The 21,881-nt window shown below is 38.0% G+C and overlaps 1 protein-coding gene across 2 annotated transcripts in view; it reads right to left on the bottom strand.

Moving 5' to 3' along the window:
• Positions 1–235: 235 nt before the first annotated feature.
• The window catches only part of CD53 (CD53 molecule), a 29,173-nt gene continuing 7,527 nt past the window's right edge, over positions 236–21,881 (bottom strand). For both annotated transcript variants that reach the window (XM_012000690.1, XM_012000689.1), the window contains 7 exons: positions 9,007–9,086; positions 7,943–8,131; positions 6,100–6,174; positions 5,442–5,537; positions 3,450–3,530; positions 2,284–2,367; positions 236–1,043 (listed from right to left, as the gene is read on the bottom strand). In XM_012000690.1, coding sequence (XP_011856080.1) covers positions 972–1,043; positions 2,284–2,367; positions 3,450–3,530; positions 5,442–5,537; positions 6,100–6,174; positions 7,943–8,131; positions 9,007–9,069 — 660 coding nt within the window. In that variant the 5' untranslated portion in view covers positions 9,070–9,086 and the 3' untranslated portion in view covers positions 236–971. The remainder of the gene's footprint in view (positions 1,044–2,283; positions 2,368–3,449; positions 3,531–5,441; positions 5,538–6,099; positions 6,175–7,942; positions 8,132–9,006; positions 9,087–21,881) is intronic.

Raw genomic sequence — 21,881 nt, 5'->3', positions numbered from 1 at the left:
GCTGACATGTTGACTGCAGTTACATGAGAGACTGTGAACCAGAATCACCCAGCCAAGCTGCTCCTAGATTCCTGACCCACAAAAACCAGGAGATAATAAATGTTTGTTGTCCTCAGCCACTAAATTTTGGAGTAATATTTTATGCAGCAGTAGATAATTAATATACACCTGGCTTGGTGCATTAATCAGGGTAATCAGGCTGGGTCATGGAAGGAGTGTTTGATATATAGGAATATTGTGATTCAGATAATAAACTGTTTTATTTATTGAAGAGTAAAATAGTACATTAACAAAATCTTATCTGATAGAGAGATAATACCAGAAGTCTTCTTACTGTGATTATCAGCTAAGTTACTGGTTGAAGTTAGGATGTAAATCACTGGATAGTTTTTGTCTGGAAAGATTTAGAACACATCAATAAGGCCCTCTAATAAAGAAATTGAAATGAGATCTTGCCCTTTGGAGAAAGAGAACTGTGTAATTCCTGTAGCCAGGGCTCTTAGTCAAAGAGAAACAGAAGGTTGCGACAATGGTCCAGTGAGCCTGGCCCCAGAATTCCCTTCGACTTGTCTCTTGCTTGACGTTGGGGAGAAGACTGGGCATGATTTAGAGGCTGGAGACTAATTCGACAATGGGAAGATGCAAAAATTCATATCCTGGGTTCACCTTTTGATGTTGGGCCATTAGATCCAGTTTCTCTTTGCCTCTCATGTCTCAAAAAGGCTCAGAGATTAGTTTCACCACTTTGAGAGACATGCTTGCTGCCATCAGTGGGTGAAAGATTGTCTTGCTGCCTGAGGTGGGATGTGCATGGCCAACACCCATTTCTCTGGTTGTATAAGACAGGGACCTAAAAAGGGAAAGGCTGGGAGGAGGATCATCCAGCAGGTGATCATTTAGGACTTCATGCTATGAATGGTTTTGCATTTCCAGAGATGAAACAAGCCTCTTCACCACAGGACAACTGCAGATCATAGCCCTATGCTCTGACTGGTTTTATCAATCTGGCAGTTCAGGGTCAGTGCAAAGGACATCCCCAGCACCTGTGAAAAGAGTTGGGAAAATTTGAAGTCCTCATAAGAAAAGCCATTTCTTTCACAATTCCTGGGATTGGCCTCTGAGAAAAAGAATGTATCCATTACACTGAAACCACCCTTCCCACCATTACTTTCAAGTCTCTCTCAGGAGCTCTTTCCTTTAGTTGAAGAATAGCAGTGGGGAGAGAAACGGGGTCAATGATGACAAGATAATAGGCTGTAAAGTACTGGAGCATGTTTTATCTTCTGAGGAAGTCACAGAAGCCCTGCTACTAGGATGGTCATATTCTGCTCACTGAACACTGTGCAATGACTTCTCTCTGTCCATGCTCTGTGCCTCCTTTGTTTCCAAGCAGAGAAAAGTCATTTTCTCTGAGATTCCTGTTGGAGTTTTAACTAATCTATGATATACCCAACACTTGGGTGGAAAAATGTTAGAAATATCACATTATTTTTGTCCTTTTTTGTTAAAAAGGACAAAAAACTACCCTCAATTCACCCATCACTTGTCAAACTAAGCACAGAAACAAAGAGGAAATTGATTACAATTTTCATCATCAGCCCCTTAACATGCAAGATCAGGTTTTCAAATGAAATACTTTATCAATTCGTCTTTTTCAGACCAGCTGAGGAAGGATCAAAGTGGGATTCTGCTTGTTGGCTTTCTGTTTGACTGTGAATCATGTGAATCACCCATATCTCTGAGGAATAAATTGACCAGGAGATGTTCTTTTTTTTTTTTTTTTTTTTTTTAGAAGACAGAGTCTCGCTCTGTCGCCCAGGCTGGAGTGCAGTGGCGCGATCTTGGCTCACTGCAAGCTCCGCCTCCGGGGTTCACCTCATTCACCTGCCTCAGCCTCTGCCTCCGGAGTAGCTGGGACTACAGGCACCCGCTACCACGCCCGGCTAACTTTTTGTATTCTTAGTAGAGACGGGGTTTCACCATGTTAGCCAGGATGGTCTCGATCTCCTGACCTCGTGATCTGCCCGCCTCGGCCTCCCAAAAGTGCTGGGATTACAGGCGTGAGCCACCACACCCTGCCGAGAGATGTTCTTACAGCACATTTTCTATATACCTTAAAGTAAATTGTTAATTATATTATTTGCTACTTGGCTGGGGGAATTCAGATACTAGTAAAAATAGCTAACATTTATTGTGTAAATACTGTGTACCTGGTACTATTCTGAAACCTTACCTGACTTAACTCCTGTAATCCTCACAGTAACCCTGTGATTAAGCGCTTACCTCAATCACACATACACAGATGGTGATGATTCCGATATACAGGAAATTGGAATGAAACCACAGTCTTGCTTTCGCGTAGCAACCCTAGAAAACATTTCAGTTACAAATGATGCCACTCTAAACATTTCAGTTACAAATTGCACCATATCAAGAGGATTATTTGGAAGATACAATGCTTTGCATTTTGCTTTATGTAATACAAAGAGACTTAGGTATTATATTTTTATTTTCTTTGCATGAATGAAGAAACAGGCATAAGGTGGGAAATATTAAACTAGAGACTTTTCTGGTGTTGTTATCATTACAGTGGTACCTAATGTAGAAGTCCTAGATCCTTACCCACTGAGTAAAACTAGCTTCTAAGAGGCAGGTCAGCAACCAACATCCTACTGTCTTTGAACACTCAGTGCTGATCAGAGATTAACATACGGCATGCAATACTAAAATTGGTTTGCATTTCACTTTCTGCTTCAACATTCAGTAAATCCATCATAGCCCTACCAAGCACCAGGGCAGCTGCTGGTCAGTGCGTGTCCTAGTCTTTCTCCACAAACCTGAAAAATCCTGGAGATTTCCAAACCCCTTCAGGAGCAGATAACAGGAGGAGACAAGACCTCAGGGATTTGGTCTAGTTGGAAGATAGTTATGGCTTCTTCTCAGAGCCTATTCTGGAGATCCAAATTAATTGGACAGATTGTTTCAATAGTTCCACTAACTCTGTCTCCCTCAACTCCTTACTCCTTCACTTATGATTCATTTCCCTAAGGGGCTGGATTCTGCCATCTCCAAGGAAGAAGAGCAGAGAAAGAGGGAGAGGGGGAAACTTTTCTATCTTGACCCTATTCATTTCACTTTTAACCATAAGGAGACCTACTTCTTGCTTAAGAAATATCTAGACACAACCCTCTGCTACTTTCACACAAACTGTTCCCCTCTAATGTAATAGTCTAGTGTAGCAAGATCAATCATAGTCTCTAGTCTAAATGATTTTGTTCCTATGTTTTTCTGACTTTTCTAATTACCCAAGGTTGTTGCCTTGGCCTCTCTTTTATTCAAGGTCCCCTGTTTCTCGATAAAAGGTCTAGGTCTTCTATGACTGCAGTTTCCAAGGTAATTAAACATTTAAACAAAGAGGTCAATAACAGAAACATTGCTAACAAAATTACCTCCACATTTGGATCTGAGGGGCAAGATGCTGGTGGGCCACCGGTCCAATCACTCGTGCCATTTATACCACAGCACTGGAGCTAAAAGCCAAACCCCCAAAATGATGATGGTTAGAAAGCTGACAGTGAAAAAAAGCTGTGGACCTTAGAGGAAATGGTGGGCCCTTCAGAACTGACTCTATAGCAGAAGTCCAGAATTGGTCTGATTACTATGGGCTCCTTGAAACAAAGTGCTTTCTAATCTGTTATACCATTTCATTCCCATAAGATCCCTGTGGAGTAGAGACCCCTGTGCTTAATCTAATCACATTTTACAGATCAAGAATAAGGCACCCAGGGACTGCATAATGGAGGGATTAGGCTGACCACCCTTGGACTCACCAGACAGTCTTAAGATCACAGAAAGTAGGACCATCAAACATGATGTACCTGCTTACAGGATGCAATAGGAAGTGACAGCTATTGCAATCTTATCACAAAACAAAAACCACATCAAACTTTTAAGTTCACGGGGCTTGCGGGAGACAGAGACTCCTTGATACCAAAATACTCGAGGAAGCAACTAGCCAGATCTAGAGAGTGGAGAAGTCTAAAGAACAAACAGCCTAATTTCTTTCCACAAAAAGCAAGAACAAAGAGGGGCACTATTATAGATTAAAAGATAAATAGAGAGATCTATCATTCAAATATAAACACATAGGCCTTGTTAAGATCTTGATTTGAACAAGTCAATTAAAATTTTTTGAGAAAATTAGGGAAATTTAATTATATACTTTATTAGTGGTATTAAGAAATTACAAAATTTTAGGTGTATTAAAAAGAAGTTCTTTTATATTTAGTGGGTGAAATAATATATTGTCACCAGGCGCGGTGGCTCACGCCTGTAATTTCAGCACTTTGGGAGGCCGAGGCGGGCGGATCACAAGGTCAGGAGATGGAGACCACGGTGAAACCCCGTCTCTACTAAAAATACAAAAACTTAGCCGGGCGCGGTGGTGGGCGCCTGTAGTCCCAGCTACTCAGGAGGCTGAGGCAGGAGAATGGTGTGAACCCGAGAAGCGGAGCTTGCAGTGAGCCGAGATCGCACCACCGCACTCCAGCCTGGGCGACAGAGCGAGACTCCGTCTCAAAAAAAAAAAAAAATAATAATAATAATAATATATTGTCTAGTATTTGTTTTAACATATTCTAGCAAAAAAGGGGGAATTAGAGGAGATGACACTGGAAAATATTAACTATTGAAGAGTTGAGAGATTCATTTTTCTGTTTTTCTCTTTACTTTCGCATATTTCTAAAAATTATATAATTAAAAGTTTTCTAAACTGAATTGAAAAAATAAAGAATTGGAGATCTAAAGAAGTTAGGGGACTTCCCCAAGGCTACCCAATTGTGGTCTCCAGGTTCTAATTCCTGTGCCATTTCTTCTACTCCACACTAAGCCAGCGTGCAGTCATAGTGGTACTGTTTTGAGACACAAATCGTTTATACCGGTGCAAGGCTCCATCTTTATCTCCCAACACATCACGTCAGGAACGCAGAGCTTGTATATGCTGTACATATACATATACATGTTTGTGGGTGGAAACAGCGCATGAGGAATGGGGTGTTGGTGGGCTATGTAATAAGCCTGATTTGGGCAACTCAGGAATTCAATGGCAATTTCTTGTGTTATACAATGCTGTTTTCAGTAAAATTTTGGAAAATACATAAACTAATCCAGTTTGCTGTGTTTGGGTCTTCTTCACATCCTAGTAGAACTTAGATAATAAACCTATTCACGTTAGAAAAGGATGAAAGAGAGAATGTAGAGAACTTTGTACTAATCAGACTAATTACTGGGCTCCCATATTTGTGACAGCCAAGGCATTATTCTGGGATTCAGCAGTGTGGACCTTAGATTCTGAAACTTCCAGAAAAAGGAACTAGCCCCCAGGGTTTTAGACTTGAACATGAAGTCTGGGCTGATCTGAAGAGGATTCCACTTGTACTCACAAATGACTGGATGGAGTCCCACGCTGCCTTGGTGCTATTGTCTGAGTGGTAACGGTGGATGCTGTCGGTCAGACCCTTAGCCACATACTCATTCAGCTGCGCAGGCACATTCCAGCAGAGGAGACATGGTAAAAAGCAGGTGAGTTCAAGGAATAAGGAATTTCCAGTATAGGTTAGTGGTTCCACTTGCTCTTCCCTTCCAAATGGTCTCCTCAGAACTAAGGGTGAGGGGAGGCTGTTTATCTATGGGCATACATGCTGAGCATGAGATGACATTGAAGGAAGAAGTATTTAGTAGGTTTGCTTCCTTCTAGAGCTCTGGCTTTACAAGGGAGGAAAAGGGGCAATTAAAGCAAGGACTATCCTTAGGCACTGAGGCAGACATTCTCTCCTGCCAAACATACAGAGGAAAGCAAGTAGAGGAAGAGACACTTGTTTTACTGTTCTTTCCAGGCACCCCTCAAGATACCACTCAGATACAATCTCTTTCATACAAATTTTTTCTGCCCCCGATTACAATTACTCTCTCTTTCCTCTATCCTTCCATTTCATTTCTATCTCTATTATAGGACTTATTTTGTAATTTTGTAACAACTTCTCCACTGCATACTCCCCACTTTCAGTATTAAGACAATGAGTTGTGCTCTTTATAACTTACCTTCTGTTCATATACAAAGAGCAGGATGGCCAAGGTCACCTCGGCAAGGAGGATAATCAGCAGCAGGATGAAGAACTGGGACAAACAAAGCAGATACATTCTCACAGCACTGATCCCCATTCTCGTCCCACTCCCACTCAGCTCTGGGAGCATCCAGGATTGTTTGCACATGTGCAGGATGTTCCTGTTCTGCCTCCTCAGGCCTTTGTAAGCCTTCTTTTGTTTTGTGAAAATATGTGTTTTTTTTCTACAATTAGACTCTAGAAGGCAGATCAACTGTCTTCTTTGTTCTCTCCTACCTGCTGTGCCTATCAGAGCACTATATGCGTAATACATACACAACACCATTTGTTGAATAAGTTAAGCAATTTTGACATCTACCTATTGAAGCAGTTAAGCAAAAGCTCAATAAACTAGATCATTTGGGGCCTGGTCCTTTCTACAAGATCAGGATACCTCTGTGTGGAGGACTGCTGGTAGTGGCTGAGAGGAGCCCTATACAATGGTGAAAAGAAGGGTCCTAGCCATGGTTCTAACTCATATTTGTTTCCAGCTTCCGATGCTTACTCCCTTTATGCTAATAACACACAACAGAAAACATTTTCACTTATTCCTTCTCCTTTACCTTTTTTACCTCAACATTAATTTTGACTGCTTAAAACATTTACCTTACCCCATGTCTGCTATCTTCCATCCTTTGCCATTAGTCTGAGAACTATCTGAGAAGAGGGACTTTTTTTTTATTCCTTCTCTTGGCTGCAGTTTAAGAGTTGACCCATAGCGACTGGGCGCAGTGGCTCACGCCTATAATCCCAGCACTTTGGGAGGCCAAGGCAGGCAGATCACCTGAAGTCAGGAGTTAGAGACCAGCCTGACCAACATGGAGAAACCCTGTCTCTACTAAAAATACAAAATTAGCCGAGCATGGTGGCGCATGCCTGTAATCCCAGCTACTCGGGAGGCTGAGGCAGGAGAATGGCTTGAACCCGGGAGGTGGAGGCTGTGGTGAGCCGACATCGTGCCATCGCACTCCAGCCTGGGCAACAAGAGCGAAACTCCATCTCCAAAAAAGAAAAAAAACCACGAAAGTTGAACCATAATGGAAAAAAAGATTAACCAGATGACTTAAGGAAGAGCTAAGGTGATTAGAAACCCACATCTATTGGTAGAGTGGCACTGTTACACCAAGCTCTGTTCTGGGAACACTAGAGAAATGCAGAGCTCAGTGTTCTACAGGCACTGTGCTTACAGGCAAAACCTAAGCCTTAACGTACTCCTCGGGATAGTACCTGATAGGCAATATGCAAAAGGCTCTAGCATCTCTCACATTAGACCTCAACGGCTGCAGCCAGAGCCCTCAACTAAGTTGGATCTCTATGGAGTATCTTGTGCATATATGAGTTAAGGAAGCATCCTCTGGCATTTGGGGAGGAAAGAATCTAGAAATTATTTTTCCATTAGTTAGTGACTCTGAGTCAGATCCTGAAAGTACATAATAATAGCTAGCATGAGGAGGATTTTGGAAGATAGATGACACCTGGTTTCATCCAGACATAAAGAAAAAATAAAATGCTATGAAGGGGAATTATAATAATGACAAAGGTCATTATTAGCAGTGTAAAATGGCTACCAAGGGGGACAGCAATGCCCTCTCTCACCTGTCCATGGGACCTTAGTCATACCTAATATACTATTGGTCTGGGCAGACTTGGCTGATCTGAGGTACCAATCTCATTTTCCTAAGATCTTTCTGTGCCTATAAGTGACCTACCAAAAAACATCTTGCCTGGGACTTAGGCACCATCTCCCTGACTTGGGGCACCACATCTCTGTAAGGACTCACCGACATAAGCAGGCACTTGTTTTCCTTGATAGAGCCCATGCAGCCCAGGAAGGCAACTACCATGATAATGGAGCCCACAATGACAAACACATTGCCCAGCGTGAGGGAGGGGAGGTTATGGAAGAGCACTCCGAAGTTGTTGTGGATCAGCAGGTAGATCCCAAAGCCCAAAATGCAGCAGCCACAGATCTGAAAGGAAGAATCCCACAACATCCTGAAGCAAAATGTGGTTCTTGGGTATCTCCTCATATTCTTACTTCCTTGAGATCAGAATCACTTTATTTTTAACTGGCTCAATCAGAGTCTCATAAACAATTTTTTTACCAAACTTTTCCATGCTTACATTGGATAGGCAATCTCAGCTTTCTCATGTGGAGACCTACTCACAACTCTTCCTACCTATTTCGAAATACCAAGGAAAGAGCACTCCTGTGAGCCGCACAATATCTTCACTATATATAGGTCTAACTTCCTGTTCCTTATCTTTTCAGTCACTCACACATGGCTTTCCCTGTGGAAACCATGACCATGTAGAGAAGATGTCCTGCTTGAGGAAGCTCATCTTGCTAGGCAGAAAACTAGAGAAGCCAAACTTATAATAATCTTCTCATATACACAAGTACCAACCCATCCTGTATCTGAAATTCAATTGCTGAATTTTGTACAGTGAAACCTCCCTGGAAAGGGTGACTTTCCTTTCATTCACTTATTGTTTCAAGGAATCTAAAAAAAAAAGACAAGAAAAACAGAGGCACTCAATACCCAAAGCACACAGTCTCAGGTTTCTCACCTATATAAATGAGCTATAAGTAGTAGTAAACTAAAGCCCTCAGAGAGAAACAGCACCTCCATTAATAACTGCACTAGTACCTTTCAATTTTGCAGGTTTATTCTGTGGCAGGAAGAAGGGAAAAATTATTATTCCTTTGTTTCTAGGATGGTTGTGCTGAACATGACCCAAACATGCATGCATTTTACCCCACACCAGCCTCTTCAGTAGAGGAGAGAGGAGAGCTTAGCTGGGGAAAGGTGAGCTTAACCATGCTCAGAAGAGACACACTTACCCAAAAGAGCAAGTTGAAGAAAAACAGGACATACTTCAGCAATTTCAAGCTACTCATGCCCATGCTGTGATATTCTTGCCCTAAGGAATAAGGAAGAAGAAATTAAGTTACCTGGCTCTGTAAGGTAGCCAGAGATCAGAGTGCGCAAATGTTCAGGGATCTCTAGCATTACCTTGGGGTTGAGCTGTGGCTCTCCTCTGGAAAGTTTCCCCAAACTCTCCACTTTCCTAGTTTCTGAACTGAAATACCAACTGGCTCATCTTAGACATTCAGTTTTTGTCCAATTCAGTAAGTCAACAATGCTTAACATTGAATTAAGCACTGTAGAAGAAAATAGAGCCATTCTTAGAAGAGGATGGGTCACAGTGACAAAGACCAGCCCAGTGCTTCAGCTCTATCTGCAGCATTAGCAACTAGTGTCTGGGCACTTACTTAAACCCTTGAAGTCAGGGATGAACTGGTCAGCCATCAAGAAAGCCAACAGCTTGATGGGCCAGTTTCTTAAATACTCTATGATTCATGTACATACTACATTTGATAGTAAACTTCTCCACATGAAAGTGGGGAGAACATAGCCATGCCTCATTTATTCTTTTACTGCAGAAACATTTATAATGTTTTCTGTTCTAGATGTTGTGGAAAACACAACTGTGACTAAGCAGTAGCTATCCTCCAGAAGATAACAGTCTTACAGCAGAGATAAAACAAGCCAACAAATATGCAATGGGGAAGTAAAAAAAGATAGCAATGTAAGTTGTTGTTTTTTTTTCAACTAGAATATCATTTTCTTAGTGAGGACATCAGTTTCCAATGTCTGGTCCTCAATTCTAGAAATCCAGATACAGAATTTTGACCTTCCCTTCCCTCCCCTCCCCTCCCCTCCCTCTCTCTCTTTCTTTCTTTTTTTTTTTCAGAGTCTCAATCTGTCACCCAACTGGAGTGCAGTGGCACAATCTTGGTTCACTGCAACCTTCGCCTCCCAGGCTCAAGTGATCCTCCCATCTCAGCCTCCCAGGTAGCTGAGACTAAAGGCATGAACCACCATGCCCGGATAATTTTTGTATTTTTAGTAGAAAGGAAGTTTCACCATGTTGCCTAGTGTGGCCTCAAACTCCTGACCTCAAGTGATCCACCCACCTCGGCCTCCCAAGGTGTTGGGATGATTACAGGCATGAGCCACCGTGCCTGGCCAGAATTTTGAATTTTCTGTCAGAGGTAATGATATTCTATAAAGTGACTCATTTTTAAAACTGTGCACAGGACTGATATTTAAAGCAGAATGTTGAGGCAGTGTTCCATTAAAATTATGCCTTTTCCAGTGCATGGGTCACTTGTGCAATCCATAGTATCTTCTTTGCAGTTTCAAGGTACCCGGGAACCACATGGTCTTGAGGGAATAGTTCATCCAGGCTGTAGATAACCCTGGTGAGCTACTTCTCTTCCACAATAAAGTGAATTTCTCTGTTGTAAACACCAAAAACTTAGATCTATTTCATACCCTTTTCCTTTACTTTGTGCTTTTTTCCCCCTTTTTCTTCTTGTCTTACTCCTCAGGATTATCCTTAAATCTACATCATTACTTTAATAAAATTAAAATAAAATTAATTGGATTACAAATGCATTTGAATATATATCAAGAGTCAAATGTGATGATTTACTACCCAGGCTTTGAGGTCAAACTCGAATTTTCCTCTTACATATGCCATTAAACAGCTTTGTGAGAATTGGACACCAAACTTAACAGTTCTAGTCATAAGTTCTTCCTACCTATATAAAACGGGCCAATACTTATCCCTCTTAGGGTGGATGTGAAGATTAAATGATCTTATCACACAGACTGTGACACAGCAAGACCGGTACTCAGTAAATTGAACCCATGATTATTTAGTCTTTTTTTTTTTTTTTTTTGACGGAGTTTTGCTCTTTCACCGAGGCTGGAGTGCAGTGGCATGATCTAGGCTCACTGCAACCTCCGCCTTCCGGATTCAAGTGATTCTCCTGCCTCAGCCTCCAGAGTAGCTGAGATTACAGGTGCCCGCCACCACATCCAGCTAATTTTTGTATTTTTTTTTTAAAGTAAGGACAGGGTTTCACTATGTTGGCCAGGCTGGTCTCGAACTCCTGACCTTGTGATCTACCTGCCTCAGCCTCCCAAAGGGTTGGGATTACAGGCGTGAGCCACCGCGACCTGCCAATTATTAAGTCTTAAAGAACTATTCTGTTTATCAGGAGTGAATGATGAATTTGGGTGTTTCCCAGCCCTTTATCAGTATCAAAGTACTCAAGAAACAGTGATAAAAAGAAAATCTTAAAACAACCAGGGGAAAAAAGACCTGTTAAGGAATAAGGAACAATTGTAAGGATAATAGCAGACTTCTTACTGGAAAATAGGCAAGCTGGAAGAAAGTGGAACAACACATTTAAAATACTAAAGAAAAAAAAAATTGTCATCCTAAAAATCTATACCCAACAAAAATACATTTTACTAACTAAAAAAAGGACTTTAAGATATACAAAAGGTGAAAGAATTCCACACCAGTAGATCCATACTACAAGAAATGTTAAAGGCAATCCTCTAAGTAGAAGAAAAATGAGACCAGATGGAATTACAGATTTACACAAAGGAACAAAGAGCACCAGAAAAGGTGGCTACAGGAATAAATGCACAATACTTTTTTCTTTCTATTTAAATCTCTTTAATTTATTTTTATTTTTATTTATTTATTTATTTTTTTTTTTTGAGACAAGGTGTTGCTCTGTGACCCAGGCTGGAGTGCAGTGGCATGATCTTGGCTCACTGCAACCTCCGCCTCTCAGGTTCAAGAAATTTCCATGCCTCAGCCTCCTGAGTAGCTGGGATTACAGATATGCACCACCAAGCCCAGCTAATTTTTTGCATTTTTAGTAGAGAGGGGGTTTCACGATGTTGGCCAGGCTGGTCTCGAATTCCTGACCTCAGCTGATCCGCCTGTCTCAGCCTCCCAAAGTGCTGGGATTACAGGCTTGGACGACCGCACCTGGTCTTAAATCTCTTTAAAAGATACTGAACAGTTCAAACAAAAATAATAACAATATTGCATTGCATTAATAATAAATGTAAAAGTAAACTTTATGATAATAATAGTGTAGAGGCTGGGAAGGGAGAAATGGAAGTATACCACTGGGAGCTTCTTATATGGAAGTGGTAACCTCACTTGAAGGTAAAAATCTTTAAAAATACTAGATTAATCAAAAGAAGCCAGAAAAAGAGAAAAGGGGGAACAACAGATGGGAAAAATAAAGAACAAATAGAAAAATGGACAAATAAAAAACAAATATGCTAAAATCCCAACCATATCAACATCACAGTAAATGAAATGGTCTGAATACTTAAAATATGAAGCAGGAATAAATAGATGAATTATAAAAACAAGACCCAATTATGTTGCCTACAAAAAATGCATTTAAAATATAAAGAAGCAAATACATTTTAAAGTAAAACGACAGAAAAAGATGTACCATACTAACACTAATAAAAGGAAAAAAAGGCTGGAGTGTCTAAACTGGAGTTTGTTTAGACTAAAACAAACACTATTACAGAAAAAAACATCAAGGATAAAGAAGATTATAATTATAAAGGGACTGATTGAGCTAAAGAACATAAAAATCTTAAGCGTTTTTGCACCTAGTCAAAATCTGAGACAGAAATGAACAGAACTGAAAGAAGAAATAGACAAGTATACAGTTATATTTGAATAGTTCAATATCCTTCTCTTAATAATTGATGGAATCAGTAGACAGAAAAGCAGTAAATATTTGAACAACAGCACCAATCAACTTAAACTAACTGATTGTGATAGAACACTCCACCCCACAACAGCAGAATATACATTCTTTTCAAGGTTACATGAAACATTTACCAAGATAGACCATTCTGGACATAAACCAAGTTTCAATAAATTTAGAAGGAATTGAATTAGAAATCATAACAGAAATATCCCTAGAAAATCTCTTCAAATTGGGAAACTAAATAGCATACTTCTAAACAGTTCATAGATCAAAGAAGAAATCAAAGAGAATATTAGAATTCTGAATTGAGAAAAACTTTAAAAACATGTTGAAAATGTGTGAATGTCACTAAAGCAATATTTCGGGATGAATTTTAGTGCTAAATGTCTATAGCTGAAAGGAGAGTGGTCTCCAATTAATGACTTCCGATTGCATCTTGAGAAACTAGAAAAAGTATAACAAATTAAACCCAAAATAAGCAGAAGGAAGTAGGTAATAAAGATAAACACTGAGATCAATTAAACAGAAAAACAAAACAAAACAAAAAAAACCTCACAAAAGTTGGCTCTTTTAGAAGACTGATAAAATTGATAAACTTACACACAGGTAATCAATTTTAAAATAGAGAACAAAAATTATCAATATTAGGAATGAGAGAACAACACTACAAATTCTATAGATATCAAAAGGATAAGTCAATATAATAAATGACTTGATGCCAATACAACTTAGATGAAATAGATGAACTCATCGAAAGGCACAAATTACCAAATCTCTCTCAAGAAATAGATAACCTGAATAATCCTATCTCTAATAAGAAACTGATTTTGGAGTTTAAAAATCTTCTCATAAAGAAAACTGCTAGTCCGGATGTCTTATTGATGATTTCTACTAAATATGTAAGGCAGAAATAATACTGATTCTATATCAAATCTTCCAGAAAATAGAAAAGGAGGGTATAGTCTCTAGCTTATCCTGTGAGGCCAGAATTTTCAGTTACTAAAAGCAGAAAGATATTACAAGAAATAAAACCACAGACCAACATTCCTCAGAACAAGATGTGAAAATCATAAACAAGATTTTAGTAAAAAACATCTAACAATATAGAAAAATGATAAGAAATTATGAACAAATGGGGCTACTCTCAGGAATGTAGGGTTATTTTAACATTGAAAAAGGTACTTATATTAACAAACTGAAAGAGAAAACAAATTATCTTCTGAATAGATACAGGAAATTTATTTGACAAAATTCAACATCTATTTGTGATAAAAACTTAGCAAACTAGGAATAAAAGAACACTTATGCAAACTTATAAAAGGCATTTATGAAGGGCATAGAATTAAGAACATCATACTTAATGGTATACTACCAAATGTCTTACCCTTATATAAGGAAGAAAATAAGTCTGTTTACTCTTAACTACTCTATTTGGCATTGTACTAGAGTTTCTAGGCAGTGCAAATGAAATATGAAAAGAATGGCATCCAAATTGGAAAGAAAACAAAAGTAAAACTGTCTTTGTTCACAGATATCATGAATGTCTTTGTAGAAAATCTAAATAAATCTACAAAAAAACTACTAGAACTAACAAGTAAGTGTAGCAAGGTTGCTAGACACAAGATTCAATCTACAAAAAATAATAGCATTCTATGCACTAGTAACCATTAGAAATCAAGTATTTTTTTAAAGTATCATTCATGATAGCATCATATATGAAATACTTAGGCATAAATCTGACAAAAGTTGTGAAATAATTGTACGCTGCAAACTTAAAAGCAAACATTGCTGAAAGAAATTGAAAAGACGCAAATAATGGAGAGATATACCACATCCATCTACCAGGAATTCAATATTTTTAAGATGTCAATTCTTCCAAATTTATCTATAGATTGTAATCCCAATCAATACTACAGCAGAATTTTTTGTAGACTTCAAGCAATTAATTCTAAAATTCATTTGGGAATGCAGAAGACTTAGAATAGTAAAAATGAGTTTGATAAAGAACAAAATTGGAATACAAACACTACCTAGTTATATTACTTTCTATAAAACTACAACAATAAAGACAGCATAGCACTGGTGTTAAATAAATATATCAGGAGAACAGAATAGAGAGTCCATATGTATACAGACAACTGATTTTCAAAAAAATACAAAATTAATACATTAGTGAATGAACAATACTTTTTTCAACAAATGGTGCTGGGAACAATTGTCTATTAATATGCAAAAAATGAACTTGCATTTATACCTCTCTCCATATGAAATCATAACTAGTAGTGAATCATAGATCTAAAGGTAAAATCCAAAACTATAATTCTCCAGAAGGAAATATTTGCAACCTTGATTACACAAAGAGTTCTCAGATAAGACACCAAAAGTACAATAAGTTGATAAATTGGACTTCTTCAAAATTAAAAACTTCTGCTCTTCAAAAGACACTGTTAAGAGAATGAAAAGACAAGGCACATAAGGCAAAAAATATTTCCAAATCACACAGAAGATAAAAGGCATGTATCCAGAGTATAAAAACAACTCTTGAAACTCAATGGTAAGAAAATAAACAATCCAATTTTTAAAATGGGCAAAAGATCAGAACAGACACTTAAAGAAAGAAGATATTATATGGATGGCAAATAGCACATGAAAAAAAATCTCTACTTCATTAGTCATTAAGGATATGCAAATTAAAACCATGGTAAGATACCACTCCACATCTCCTAGAATGGCTAAAATGTTTTCAAAACCTGACCACACCAAGTGTTGGCGAGGATGTGGTGAAACTGGAACTGTTACACACTGTTGGAGGGAATGTAAAATGCTATAGCTATTTTCAAAAGCAGTTTGCTGGTTTTGTACAAAGTTAAACATATACTTATCATATGATCCAGCCATTCTACTCCTAGGTATTTACCCAAGAGAAATGAAAGCATATGTCCATACAAGGACTAGTGCAGGAAAGTTCATAGTTTTATTTGTAATAACCCAAACTGGAAGCAACCCAAATGTCCATAAACAAGTGAATGTATAAATAAAGAGTGGTATGATTTTACAATGGAAACTACTTAGCAATTAAAAAGAATGAACTATTGTTACACTCTACAGCATAAGTGAATGTAAAAATAATCATGGTGAATGAAAGAGGGTAAATAAAAAAGACTATATTCTGTATGATTCCAGTTATATAACATTTTAGAAAATGAAAACTAATCTATAGCAACAGAAAGCAGATCAATGATTGTCTGAGGATGAAGGTAGGGGAGGGTAGGAGGTGAATAGAGGGAGCAGGGAAGGGTGAGAGAAAGGGATTACAGAAGGTCACAAGGAATCTGTAGTGACTGATGCATATGCTCAGTGTTTTGACTGTAGTGATGGATTTATGCATGGGTACATTTACGTCAAAGGCCCCTCCTAATTTACTCTTGTCCATCAATTCACACTCATGGCAACACCCCCTGTATTATACTTGAAAATTTAGCAAGCAATATTGAATCCTTGTCTTAATGCTTCCTTCTTTACTTTGCTAATGTGTTTCTTTGCTGAAATTTCCCCTTTTCTTTATGGTCTCTTATTCTAGTTAGTTACTGATCATCCTAATGATTCAGCTCAAGTGTCACTTTTCCAGGAAGTCGTCTCTGTTTATGTCTAAGTGTTCACACCCAACCCTCACTTCCCCTAAGGAGTATCTGTAATACCTGTGTACCTCTGCCACTGTACTAACCATTCTGTTTTATAAATGACTATTCCCTCACTAGAATATGAGCTCCTTGAGGGTAAGATCTATGCTATTCATCTTTGGATTCTCAAAGCCTCATTACCTCAGAATTATCTGATGTAGTGGAATGAACATGACACTGCAGAGTCAGGAGCCTTGGGCTTGAATTTTTAGTCTACTAATAAACTGATGTTTTGGACATAGGCAAATAACTAACTTACCCATCAGTAACAGAAAGGAATTGAGCCAGATGCCTCCTAGAATCACATCAGCCCCAACATCCTGGTATCCTATGACAATTAGTTCAGGCCCCTGTAACCTGATTGTCCACCGAGCACCAACTGGCTAGGTGCCCAAACTTAGGGACATTCCCACTGATTCTTTCCTTCACAGACAGGAAGAAGAACCTCTTCTTCCTTCCTCTCCCACTTTCTACCTTTCCAGACTCATACCAAATTGAATAAGAAAATCTTCTCACCTGGTGAAGATTGTCACTACTTTTGCCACATGCCATAAGGGCCCCAGAGAGAATGCTGCTCCATTTCCCTTTCCCCTTCTTCACTGCTACTGGGCAGTGATTAAGCCTCCCACCCCTTCCAACTACCATCTAGAGGAACTGACACCCCTCCCACAGTCAAAGTCTATGACTCTCAGCTCCATGACTCATGGTTCTATGCAAAAACCACCAACATCAGTTTCCAGGAAATCTGCATGACCAAACTACACTTAGCTGTGGCTACCTTCCACAACTCAACATGGAGGTTAGGGATTAACTTTATCCTTCAGTTTCCTCCAATGGGCTTGAGCTGGTAGACCTGTGGATTTCTAATTCCATCCTGTCTTTTTTTTGACCTGGACTAACAGCACCATGTAATCTACTCTTGAATTTAATCAAGCTTAGAAGTGGTTAAGGTTGGATAGAGGCTTCAAGAACCTCTGGGAAGTTGAGGTGGGACGAGCCCTTGAGCCTAGCAGTTCAAGACTAGCCAGAACAACATAGTGAAACCCCGTCTCTATTTTAAAAAATTTTTAAGTTAAAAAAAAAAAAAAAACCTCTATCAGTTCTTCATCTTCAGCCTTATCTGATCCAATGTTACAAGCTGGTCTGGAGCCACAGTAAGACAGCTTTGGTGCTACATAGACCATTACACTTATGAGATATTAATAAGTGCTCTTCAAACAAAAGCCAAGATAAAGAAAAAAACAGTGTAAGAGAAAAGCTTCTTACATGCTAATGTGCGTTGTGAAAAGAGAAACATATATAACTACAAACCTATTTTTATGTTGGAGATTACTTATTAACAGCTCAAAGAATATAGTATTCCATGGAACACAGTTTGATAAACACTAGCTTTGGAATCAGACAGGTCTAGTTTTGAATTCTGGTAGTACTACTTATCAGAAGTGTGATCTTGGGCAACTTGCTTAACCTGTCTTTCACTATATCTTTGAAATAGGGCTATTAATACTTACCTCAGAGGTTGTTCTGAGGGCTAAATGAGATACTATTTCCAGGATGGCCCAGTCCCTGAGTATCTGCCTTATTCAGTGAATACTCACTGAAAGATCAAGTTCAGAGCTTACCTACCAGTCCATTCCTAAGGGTAACCCTTAGCTTCTAATAGATTTTTAGGAATAAAATATACATGGGGCCAGAATAATCCTTTGCTTGTTTCATAACTTTTAAAAAGAGATTTCTTGTGCCATTTGTAAAAAAATTTTAAACAATCAAACAATAAAGAAAAGTACATGTTTCTTTCTCCATTTGTACCTATTAGGACAAATTGAAAATTTCAAATTTCAGTAATAAAAGATAAATAAATAAATGTAAGTATAGTTTCTGTAAGACTTCCTTTCAGTGAAGAAAAGTGTTTAATAAAAAAACACCTTTGTATGCTAAGATTGAGAATACATTATTAGAACACATTTCTTTCTCCACTGAAATCTGTTAAGACATATTGGGAAATCCCAGCAATAAAAGGCAAATGTAAGCACACTTTCTTTAAGATGCATAATTATTTTCTTTCAGTGAATGGAAGAATTTGGTAGAGCAACACCTTTGTAAGCTAAGAGTGAGAATATATATTATTAGAACACATTTCTGACTCCATTGAAATCTATTAGGAAAAGTTGAAAAATCCAGCAATAGAAAGCAAATGTAAGCATGCTTTCTTAAAAAAAAAAAAAAAAAAATCTACATTTAAAAAATAAAGAAAAGTATAAAGAAGAAAGCATAAAGTCTTCTGAAATCCCACCTCCCAGAGATAACCATCGTTAGCATTTTGGCAAACATCCTTCCAGACACTTCTCCATATACATTTCTCTATATACAGATTTGTCAATTTACATACAAGAGCATTTGCGAGGTAATTATGGCTCCCTATCCCTTCCTACACAGAGCCTGTAGCACTCTTTGTTCCTTAGCAAAGAAAATTGAGGCTGTGATTAAGAAAATTTTTTTCTAAATAGGAGCGAAAATCTGTTCCCAATGAGGGCTCCCAAATTTAGGCTTTCTTGCTCAAACAAATTTAGATACATAATAGATAGTTCACTGAATCCCACAAAATACTGAGTTCCTCATAAATGTCTTATTTATAATCCTCAAATCAGCCTGACAACATAGGTGTCATTAGCCCCATTCTGCAGAGAAGTCAAGGACTGGCACAAGGTCACCCAGCTAAGAATCATCAAAGGCAGGGTGAAGGCCAAGGTCTTTCAGCCTCCAAAGCCCAAGCTCTTTCCACTATCCCAGGCTCTGGTTTTGTGCCTGTTACTTCCCAATTCATTTGGTGCAACGTGTTGAGCATCCAGGAGAAGACCTTCCATTTTTCATCAGCTTGTGCCTCTGCAGTTTGAACTCCTATGAGCAGTGGCTGAGATGCAATCAGAGTTATGGCTGTATGTCCTTTTGAAGAGCAATAAGCAGTTGTAGAGAAAGAAGCAGGAGTAAAATAAAACAAAGCCAAAGCATCAACTCTCATGTATTAGTGTCGGCTCATCTCTCCATCAACTTATCAAGGAATGTCTGTTACCTTATTCCTTCCTAAAATTGTAATCTGGTAAAAATTTTATTTCATCTAGGCCACTGTTAGGGGAGGGGATTTGGTGATTTATAGAAGAAGAGAGAAATAAGGAAGAAGAAAAGAGGAGAGAAAAAATGAAGAAAGACAAATCCAGATGATCTTGGAAGCTCACTTCCTCCCATTTGGGAGCTTAGCAACACACTACTAACAGCTGAAGTGGGACAGGGACTCTTCTAATGAACTTACTCCCTAAATCAGGAACAGTCACCTAAAACAGTTAGCACTGTTACAGAGTCAAGAGACCAGAGGTTCTCTTTCCTCCTATGTAGAAATATGCAGAACTTTACAGACAGGGTCGCTTGGCTAGAGCCCTGTCCATGGTGTCTGCAGGCTGGCTGTGCTCAGATTAAGCAAGACTCTTTGTGGGATAAGAAAAGCCACTTTGTTGGTATTCCTATCAAAAATTTAAATAACCTGAATCTAATCATGAGGAAGCATCAGATAAACTCAAATGGAGAAACATTCTAAAAAAGAACTGACCTTACTCTCCAGGAATATCAACGGCAAGAAAAACGCAGGAAGTGTTCCAGACTAAAGGAGACAAAAGTTAGAGTTGAAGGCAATGCATGACTAGAAATTTCCTTTTGCTATAAAGAATATTAATGAGGTAATTGGTGGAATCTGAATAAAATCCATAGATTGTTAATTATATTGCATAAGTGTTAATTTCCTGGTTTTGATCATTGTAAAGTGGTCATATAAGAGAATGCATTTGTTTGTAGAAATATACACTAAGGTATTTAGGGGAAAGGGCATCAATCAAGTTACTAATTACTCTTAAATGAGAGAGCCAGAGAAGAATAAACAAATGAAGTAAAATGTTAACATTTTGGAAATCTGGGTGAAAAGAATTTAGAAATTTTTAATAATATTTTTTCAACTTTTTTATCAGTCTGAATTTTGTCAGAATTTTTTTAAAGAGTTGGAAAATAAATAAATGATCTAAGGGATTCTCATCTCAAAATCATTACAATTTAAGTCTTCTATGTTATAAATATTGAGATTCTACAATAATTATTTTAAGAAGACTAAACCATGGAATAATTCTTGAATGCTTTTATTTGCTCCTGATATAGAGTAAGCCATAAGTTCAAATTTACTTTAACAAGTAAACTTTAACAAGTTTTAAAAGATATGAGGTGTTAAAATCATTTCTTACCCCTATTCCTCAATCTAGTTCTCCTGAAATAGAAAAGGCCAAACAAAAAGATTTGGAAAATAAAATATATATTTAGTTTTTCTAGTGTTTAGTTTTCTAGCATAGTGGCTTAGGATCAATTACATTTACAAGTAAGCTGTATTTTTATGTTTGTTTATGTTAAAATGCACTAAGAATTTATGTAAACGAAGAATAGTCTAATGATGCCTACTTAATAAAAAATCTCTTAGGAAAGGGACTATAGTATAATATAGAAGCAAGAGCATGCCATAGAGAATCAGAAGACATTCTAAATAACTACTAAGTAATTTTATGATTTTGGACAAGTCATTTTACTTGAAAAGTAAGCAGATTGGACAGTTGCAACAGCTCACATTTATTGAGCTCTCATTATGAGTTAGATACTTTATTTGAATCTAAATAATCTCTAACATCACTTTAAGTACCAATATTCTAATTCTTGGAATATAGCACTCTCATTTTAAATGATTATAAAAATGTATCCTTGTGGCATATTTGCTTTTACAACAATTCTTGGTCATAGCTATGAGGTATTGATGCTATTGCTTGGGTAGAAATTCTGCTGTGTGCTGGTTTTTTGAAAAGATCAACAAAATTGATAGATCCCTAGCAAGACTAATAAAGAAGAAAAGAGAGAAGAATCAAATAGACACAATAAAAAATGATAAAGGGGATATCACCACCGACCCCACAGAAATACAAACTACCATCAGAGAATACTATAAACACCTCTACGCAAATAAGCTAGAAATTCTAGAAGAAATGGATAAATTCCTGGACACATATACCCTCCCAAGACTAAATCAGGAAGAAGTTGAATCCCTGAATAGATCAATAACCGCCTCTGAAACTGAGGAAATAATTAATAGCCTACCAACCAAAAAAGTCCAGGACCAGACGGATTCACAGCCGAATTCTACCAGAGTTACAAGGAGGAGCTGGTACCATTCCTCCTGAAACTATTCCAATCAACAGAAAAAGAGGGAATCCTCCCTAACTTATTTTATGAGGCCAACATCATCCTGATTCCAAAGCCTGGCAGAGACACAACAAAAAAAGAGAATTTTAGACCAATATCCCTGATGAACAACGATGCAAAAATCCTCAATAAAATACTGGCAAACCG

This window comes from Mandrillus leucophaeus, unplaced genomic scaffold, assembly GCF_000951045.1.
Source record: "Mandrillus leucophaeus isolate KB7577 unplaced genomic scaffold, Mleu.le_1.0 Scaffold64, whole genome shotgun sequence".
Classification (NCBI taxonomy): Eukaryota; Metazoa; Chordata; class Mammalia; order Primates; family Cercopithecidae; genus Mandrillus; species Mandrillus leucophaeus.
This window is presented reverse-complemented; position numbering and strand designations above follow the sequence as displayed.